General features: G+C 38.4%; 1 protein-coding gene across 1 annotated transcript; it reads right to left on the bottom strand.

The window, feature by feature from the left end:
• Positions 1–220: 220 nt before the first annotated feature.
• LOC140905379 (claudin-8-like) lies at positions 221–889 on the bottom strand. The gene has a single exon (XM_073328608.1). The coding sequence runs from the start codon at positions 887–889 to the stop codon at positions 221–223; it is 669 nt and encodes a 222-aa protein (XP_073184709.1).
• Positions 890–8,953: the final 8,064 nt, after the last annotated feature.

The following is an 8,953-nucleotide window of genomic DNA, read 5'->3' as shown; positions in this document are numbered from 1 at the left end:
TGGACATATTCTTTTCATTGGTTTGTGTGTGTGTGGTGAAATGAGCGTTTACTGACATGTACTGACAAAAATCTAGTCCTTCCAAGCCTAATGATAAAAAATAATAATAAAAAATATATAGCTAAATTACAAATGAACCAAACAGTTCCTACTTTAGCCACTTACAATTCAAAATAGGCATTAATGTCCAACAGTACAAATCAAAATGATCACAAAACAGCTAAACGTAAGCGTGCTTGGTTGGGGGTTTCATTTCCACATGCTCAAACTTGTGTGTTCTATGGCAGGAATGTGATGAATACCTCCATGTTCTGGGTTTGTCAGCACACCTATAAAAGCTACAAAATAATGCTCCTCCAATCAGGAGAAATGCTGAGCTCATCCAGCCTAAGTACAGGGCAGCTCCCAAGTCTCGTTTCAATCCTGCATGAACTGCTGGGTTATAGAAATCTCCAATGATGTTGCTGGCAGTCCAAGACACAGGTATCAAAATTAGAATCCCAGTAAGGATAAAAATGATCCCAGCTGCCAGCAGAATGTTACTCCTGACTTGCTTGTTATCCCCAACACACACAGTGCACTTCATGCCAATAATGGCTGTCAGAAAGGCAACAACGGATAGTATCACAGCAAAACACATCAGTCCTCTGGATACTTCTAAAATAGGTGGGAGTACCAGTACGGTGCCATAGAATTTACACTGCATCTTGATGTTGACTTGATAGATGCAATTCATCCATAGTCCTTCCCAAATGTTCTCAAACACCACAATGTTACCTTCAGTGAAAGCAGACACTCTCCACTGAGGCATGGCAGTGATTGCAAAAGTCCCAATCATGCCGATGCCTCCAAGTATTAGGCCTGTGATTTGCAGTGGCCAAGAAGCCATATTCCTTCTGAGACAGGTACACCAGAAAATAGTCCACAGGAAAGTGTTTCCAAAGCAGGGTTTCTTGGAGATAAAATCGAGAGCAGCAAAGACTTTTTCCTGTAATAGTTTGCTTGTGTGCCAAAGTGACTCTGAAGCAGTTTCCGTTTGTATTTCTGAAGTTCAAATAGGCAGCAGTCCATTGCTGACTGAGTAGAAGGACCTGCTATTTATCTGCTTTGATATTTGAAAGACCTCTGACTAAAGCGCTTCACGATCAGGCCCAACAGCTTTCCAGCCAATGAGAGGCTAGATAGGGTGTATCTAGGAATATCGTACTTGACTTCACTGCTCCTTAGTGACGTTATTATTAAGTATGTGTCAGGGTTCCCATTATAGAAAGCTAATTACAGAGTTAATTATTCCACAGCAAAACTGCATCTGTGTTGAAACGTAGAACATGAGGTGTCAGCGCAGGACTTAATTTCTGTCATGTAAAATATTGCATAACTCAGATGAGTACAATTATCTCTATGATGAAAGCTAGAATTGCATTTAAGGTGGGGCTTACATGCTTTTTGCTCTTCCCTAGATGAAAAACATCTGATTTTAAAACAAACAAAAAAACCCAAACCCCAAAATAAAAACTAACAGGTACTTACTGTAGTTCTTTAACCATGACTCCTGGTTTTGATCAATGTAAAAGTATAATCATGGAATTAGGTACAGTAGGCTAAAATGCTGTCATCAACATCAAAGCTTTACTTAAACAGATGCATAATTTATAAGGACATCAAAACAAGTAGCTGGCATCATTTCATAGCTTTTTCATTTGAGTCTCAAAGGAAAGGCCACTGACAGGAAATAACCGCTCTGTGACTTCCTATTAGCAGGTGAGTGTATTCTGTTACAATAACTTCTTCTAGTGGACACTAGCATGGGAGAAAAGCTCTCCAACAAAATAAGGAGGCACTAATTATTCATTCATATTATAGTGCTTGCCTATTCTCTAAGTGGACAACACTGACAGGATGGATTAGTGGATATGGATACCTCCTACAATATATAACTTGGACTTCTCAGAGGACTATGAGCCAGGTCTCCTGAGCTGTAATTTTGCCAGTGGACTAGTTTGCCTTGGGCATGGAGTTTAACCTCTCTTATTCTTTCATTTTCCCATCCCTGACTGGAGTTGATAATATGTAGCTACGCTTGGGTCTTGTGGCGATTAATTAGTTTGTGTTAGTTCAGCTCTTTGATATACATGGCCAGATCCTCAGCTGGTTTTAGATTAGTGTATCCACGGAAGGCAGTGGAACTATGCCAATGCACACCACCTAAGGATCTGGCCCATAAAGTGCTGTCTAAAAGCAATCTGTAATAATTGTTGAGTTGTCAGCTTTATATATGTGTGAACGATCAAATGCATTCCTTGATTTTATATTTATTTTTTAAATTTAGTTACAGCCAAAGGTGTTTATAAAGTATTTAAGGATAAAATCCATAATAAAATGATTTTGTCTTAACTGGCTTATAAGGGAAAAAACTCTCTCAGCCTACCACTTTAACAGACCAAGGAGGGGCTGGAAATAGTGCTTTGTAAAGTGAGCAGAGCATTGAAAACGGGTATTACGTACCTATGTGTTAAGTCTGTAGGGGGCACTGGCCAAATAAATTTGAGTCCAGCAGCAGGAACCACAGGGTGACCTAAAACCTCCTTGATGGAGATACAATGTTTAACACATGTATACTGCTCTTGAAGTTCTAAGCATTTTTTGAACATACTCTAATTCTCACAACAGGCCTATGAGGTAGATGAGACTTACTGTCCCTATTCTACAGATGTGGAAGGTGAGGCAGGGACATTAAAAAGCCTCAGAGGGGGGGGGGGTGTCAAAGCTAAGGCTAGAGGTCAGATGTAGGAGCCAGATTGCTGCTTCCCAGTCTTGTACATCGAGCATTAAACGACACCGGTTCTAATTTCAAGCACGATACTACTTTCTCAGAAATGGATTTTCTGAATAGAGGCCTAGATATGGAGCCTGCATTAATAAGCTTGGATCTTGGTTTCTTTACTGCTTCTCTGCTTATACAATAGATCTTTAGATCTTGAGTTTTATTTTATCACCAAAAAAGTCAAAAATTTACAGACTTTGAAATAGAACAATCTTTTTCTTTTTCAAAAATATCAACATTTTTCTTGACAATATCAACAATGGTATTAAAAGGCTATTTCTGGGGGGGGGGAATGGTTATTCAAAAAATTTCAGCCAACCTAGTAGATACCCAACTCTATGACTTATCATGCCCAGTGCCCTGATAACATAATATCTACTGGAATTGTCCTAAAGGTAAGTGTTACAATCTTGTGATTTTGGAGAGTCAGCTGTTGAGGTCATGCATAAAACTACACTCTGGTGATCAGAATATGACTTGTGTGGGACATACGTTTTTCTCAAGTTTTTCTGGGAGTAATTTATCACATGCCATTTTGTGTAGCCATTACATCCAAAACATCTTAAATATTTGAATGCTTTTTCTAGATTATTACCACCTAAAGAAGATGACATCACACTGTATGTGTGTAAAACAGATGTTACCACACCAACTATACTTACGTACTGTCCAATGATAGGATAATAATTGTTAGTTGAACCTTGTGGGAATGAAAGGAATAAAGGAAAAGCAAAAAGTGGGAGGAGAGAGACTAGGTGTTGTTCAGTGCATGCATACAAATAGCTGAACTGGAACTGAACCATAGATAGCATCCTAAGAGATGTAATAATTAATTACGTGAACTCTGTGTGTCTTTTTTTCCCCCTTCTTCTTCTCTCATTAACACACCTAAAAACAAAAATGCTACCAAAAAATGGTAATGGAAATGGGATTCTCAGAATTCCCAAGGCCAGACCCATTCCAACAGTGGTGGGATGATCCCTTTGTGCCCTGGACAAAATATTCAATACCTTTGAGATCTTTCTAGTCTAATCTATTTTAGGCATTTTATGAGGCACCTGTCACCTTGGTATTTAAGTGTGGAGAGCAAAGGTCCTCGTAAAGGGAGATATGTTAGAAGACATCCCATCTTACTGCTTCAGAACAGAAGACCAAAGGATTCTGGTGATGGTCGGCACAGATAACACTTAAAGGTAGGAAAGTAACTACAGTATACATTTTGAGAATATGTTGATTGAACAATTCACATTCTGCTGTTGAAAATAAAATGAGGGAGAACCTGCACGGCAATATTGAGTGGTGTTATGAGAATTAGCAGCAATGTATACAGTCAGACTAGTACTGCATGACTAATTAACTGAAATTTTCTGTGATAAAATAAGACTGTTTTACTCATAGATCAGAACGTTACAGTACATAATGGCACGGGCTGTGCCGGTCATGTCGTGATGGCACAGGCTAAACAACTACCACAAAACACTGTGGACTTTGTGCTGGTGCTGGAACCTGAAGTAACAGCATTTCGCAGCAATGGCAAGCTAGTTCGGCTTTGGCACTGGATCTGTTAGTGCTCCCGTAATCTGTATGAACCTGTTGGACCCAAAGCTGGGTATACTATTTGTGACTAAGTGTGCTTCTGTTTGATCCTGAACCCAGTGCATCCACATTGGTTGGCTACTTGGCCCTATTTGTTCTCTAGAATGAGACACCTAATTGAGTCCTGCTTTATCTGTGGTTTCTCAAAGTGGCAAATATGGGCTCCTTCTTCCATGACCTTACACAGGTTTCCTGTATTGCATGTGATGGTTCACACTGGCAAGCCAGTCTGCTAGTAGCAAACCCTTGTACGTTGAATGGGAACAAAAGAATTAATCAGCATTGGGTACCCTGGAGTCAACAAAGAAACATTTCCATGACATTCCTGGTCCTTTAGTGGTACCAGATAGCAGCACATAGTGTACTGTGCTGGAATCTGAATCTGATATTTTATCATCCATGGCATCTGTCACAAAACTTTGAAATTGCCTTGATTTTTGCAGACTGTACCACAGAATATAATACTTAACATCTGATATCATTATGGGGAGAAGAAAGATATGGTATCTGAGTCACAACTAATTATTAGTGTTGTGTATAGCGTTCGGAAAGTGAGAGAAAAGTAGAAAAGATTAACCAGAAAATGGAAGGAGGGTGGTCCTGGGGATTTTTATTTGTAGCAGCTTAAATATATCAGAATAGAGGGAGAGGAGTCCTCACTGGTTCTGTTACTTGTATGTTATCGTGGGTGCTGACATCATTTGGTGAAGTGCCATTGCATCGTCTTGTGTGACAGAACATGCCATAGGAATGAGAATGAGGACAAAGGAATACATGTATCTGAAAGGAGTCTATGTCCCCCAAAAGGCCCATTGTCATAAGCAAAAGTGTGTGAAAGCTTCCAGGCATACAGAGTCTGAAGTTGTGTAAGGGAACAACTCTTCTGGTCCCAACAACCCTCTTCTCCAGGGATATCTAGGAAGGAAAGGGACAGGGCCATTCTAAGGGGAACTTTGTTGCTCACATTACCTTTTACCTGCTGTGTATAACGTCATAATTCCAAGAAACTACCTTTATCTAGGAATGATTCTATATCACAGACACAAATTGGCTGGCGCAATGAAATTATCCCTATAAGTACTGACTTCCAATCAAGGCACTTACTGAAATATATCTCAGTACAGCAGCTCAAAGAGCTTAAAGGTATTATTAGTTAGCCAACTCTTCTTCAATGTTAATTTAAATGATGATGATCTTGTATGTTTAATTTATTTGCACAAGCAACCTTTGTGGTCATTTCAGTTGTTGCATGACAAGCATGCTGAAACCACAAGGGAGGCTACAGATCTGAGGGTATTGCAGGAAAATATTCTTCTATATGTCCATCTGATTGAGGAGGAGCATTTAAGAGATGTCTTTAGTTTAGTTTGTTTTAGGTGAGTTATATACCACTGTGCCAGAGTAATCTGTTTTGTTTATAAAATGAAAGGGTATCCTAAATCTGTCATCACACAACAAAACATTTTGAGCCAGATTGTTGTGACTGACTTTTGTATAGTCTGTGGGGAGAGGAGGAAGAGGCAAGCAATCTGTGTGTGTGTGTGTTTACACATAAATACACCTCATGCACTGAAAAGCTTGGACAGGTATTGAGCGTAGTCCAGACTGTTTTACAGCTTATCCAGCCCTTTATATACAGGTGATCTTAATAGGTTTGTAGAAAGTTGATAACTTCCCAGTAAACATTGGGTAACTTGTTCATATACAGAATTGCAAGGTACCACATGATTGAGACTCGGGTGTACAGTTGTGCCTGTGCATCTATATAAAGAGATAAAATTAAACTTATTCAATTGACTGTTAGTAACCCATTATGGTTCTGCTTCAAACATGGCTATGTGCACAAAAAGGCTTTTCTGAAACTACAGCTCTGCTGCTGGGGTTACTAGTACACACCTGTCACCAGCAATTTTACCATTTGTCATCTAGCTCTAATCTGTGTGATCTAATCTAAGAAGTGTATAATAGTGGGTGCATCAGTGGGACTTTTCCACCACTAGAGCAACAGTGGGAGCATTTTAGAAAACCCTCAGTATAGACAAGGACTTATTTATTGAATCATAAATCATTGAATTAAATCTTAAGCATTCACTCACCTGAGCCAAAAGAGGCCCTATTCTCCATCATCTGGCACTTTGTGTAGTCCTTTATACCAATGCAAAGTAGGCCTAAAGTGCTAGCCAACAGATTTGGTAATGTTCTATTCCCACTTTACACTGACATAAATAAATGTACAAGGTGCAGGGCAGAGGTGAGCCAGGAATTTTATTCATAGGTGTCAAGCATCCTATTTTCTAAATAATCTCTTCAATCTGTAAACAGTAAAGCATATGCTATTATAGGATAGAGTACCTGAAAGTTTACCAGTAAAGCTGTATGGAGTTTGTATTTCAAATCTGAAAAACAATGAAGCAAAATTATTTTAAGTGTATTTGTTATAACTTTTATCCAAATGTTTTGAGTGAGGAAAAGGGAAAGAATCCTCGTATTTTGGTGTTTCAAGTAGAGCTGGTTGGAAAATTGGGGGGGGGAGGTTTCCTGCATAAAAATTAGACTTTTCTGCCAAAAAATCAGAAACCAAAACTTTTAGCTAAAAAACAAAAATTTTGATTCAGACATGGTGACCTAGTGTCTCCCAGTCTCTCAGTGTAGACTACATATCCCATGATGCAGTATGGTTCTCTCCACTTCCCAAGCCACTACGGTGCCTCATAGAAGTCCTATGGCTGTGGTGAATCATGTGAATTGTAGTCCAGCTCAAGAGTCTGGTCTGTAGAGGGGCAAGAGTCACCCAAACTACAACTCCTCTGAGTTATTGTGGCAACAATTCAGAATAAAATTTTTCACCTTTTTGCTATAAAGTTTCAGTTTTCTAGTTTTCCTTTTTCTGACAAAAAGTCAAACATTTCCACTGAAGTTTTGATGGAAAATGTTTGACTAGCCCTAGTTTTGAGACCATTATTAATTAAGACCAAGATTTTAAAAACACTGGTGCCTGAAATACATAATTAAGTTTCTAAAGAAGTCCCTGATTTTCAAAAGAGCTGAGATTAAACATGAATTTAGGCACCTCTTGTGGAAAATCTTGGCTTAAGTTTATAGGAGTATGAGCTCAGCTCACACAACTTTGTTCTGATTTTCAACTCTTTTTTGCATTTCCATACGTTAAGCTCAGGCTTTTTAACACTTAGCTACATTTACGTAAAATAAAACTTAATGTTGCATTAAGAACAGGGCAGTCAGGTTTTGCAATCTGTTGCTGTCCTCTTGGAGTGTAGGGGTCTTCTGACTGAGGAAGCAGTCTCCTGTGGATGGGAGTAATTTCATTCCTAATACAGTTGGTTCACAAGTATGTCTGGATATATTCCCTTCTGTGAGGGCGTCTGGCCAGACTGCCAAAGATTTGTTTTAAATGAACAGACTTTTTTCTCTTCAGAACTGAAATGGTTTGTTTTGGTTGTCCTGAATACATGATAAATGTTGTTGTACGTGTGGTGGGGGGCAAATAGCATATAGATACTTGTATAGTAATCCGCTTTGATGTAGGGATTCTCTGGGAGAAGTTCAAAAGCATTAAAGTCCCATTGATGAGACTTGCACTCCCAAATCCTGTAAGCATTTTTGAAAATCTCTGCCTTTTTATGTCTATTTGTACAGTGCCTGGAATGTTTTGTGCTGCCACAAATAAATGTTATATACAGTACTATAAATAACTGTAATGAGCATACTAAGTATACAAACATTTTTGTATTGCAAGCAAAAAGTTACTTATCTATTTGTTGCATTTAAGATTCTTACTTTAATAGATAATTACTGTATGCACCACTTATGTCACATGATAGTGTACATGATGAACAGTACATGAATATATACACCCTATTGAGTAGGACCTTGCGTCCTAATTAAAAGGGGCGAACTCAACAAATGATTTTATTATACTCATTGGTACAACCCATGAAACAGAATGGGTGAATGTGTAAGAACAAGGTGCTAACGCAGAAAGACATAATACTTTTTTACAAAATACATGAAAGTTTGAAGCTATGCATTCTGCAGAGAACAACATTCATATAGTGCAGTAAATCAGCACAACAGCCCTTTCCCACAAATAAGAGAAGGTTTGCAAATATAAACAAAACTGTGTAATAGAAATACAGGCAAGCTGTACAGTATAACATATGCAGTGCACATATGTATTGCGCACATCATGTATGTACATAGCCAGGGATCACCTTTAAAAATAATGAGGCAAAATAGAAATATGTGTATTTAGACATAGCTTAAAAGACATAACCTAAAACTGTAAATAGACCATTCTAAACCAGTATGAGGATTTGGATTTCTTTAGCTCAATGGAAGTTGTACCTGTGTAAATTAAAGAAGAATTTGGTGCCTGATATTTTTCAGCTAGAAATATCCTAAGGGTAGAGAACGATAATACAAACAGGGTTGTATTATAACCTTTCCACAGAATATTTAAACCAATCCAAATTGTAAAACAGGGATCTCACACTCCACAGGCGAAATTCTGGT

The sequence above is a fragment of the Lepidochelys kempii genome, chromosome 1 (assembly GCF_965140265.1).
Source record: "Lepidochelys kempii isolate rLepKem1 chromosome 1, rLepKem1.hap2, whole genome shotgun sequence".
NCBI classification, from domain to species: domain Eukaryota; kingdom Metazoa; phylum Chordata; order Testudines; family Cheloniidae; genus Lepidochelys; species Lepidochelys kempii.
The sequence above is the reverse complement of the archived record's forward strand: the minus strand, read 5'-3'. Positions and strand labels throughout refer to the sequence as shown.

What these genes read in the sequence shown, in the direction of transcription:
- LOC140905379 (XM_073328608.1), bottom strand. Translation starts at nt 889, where the DNA reads ATGGCTTCTTGGCCACTGCAAATCACAGGCCTAATACTTGGAGGCATC.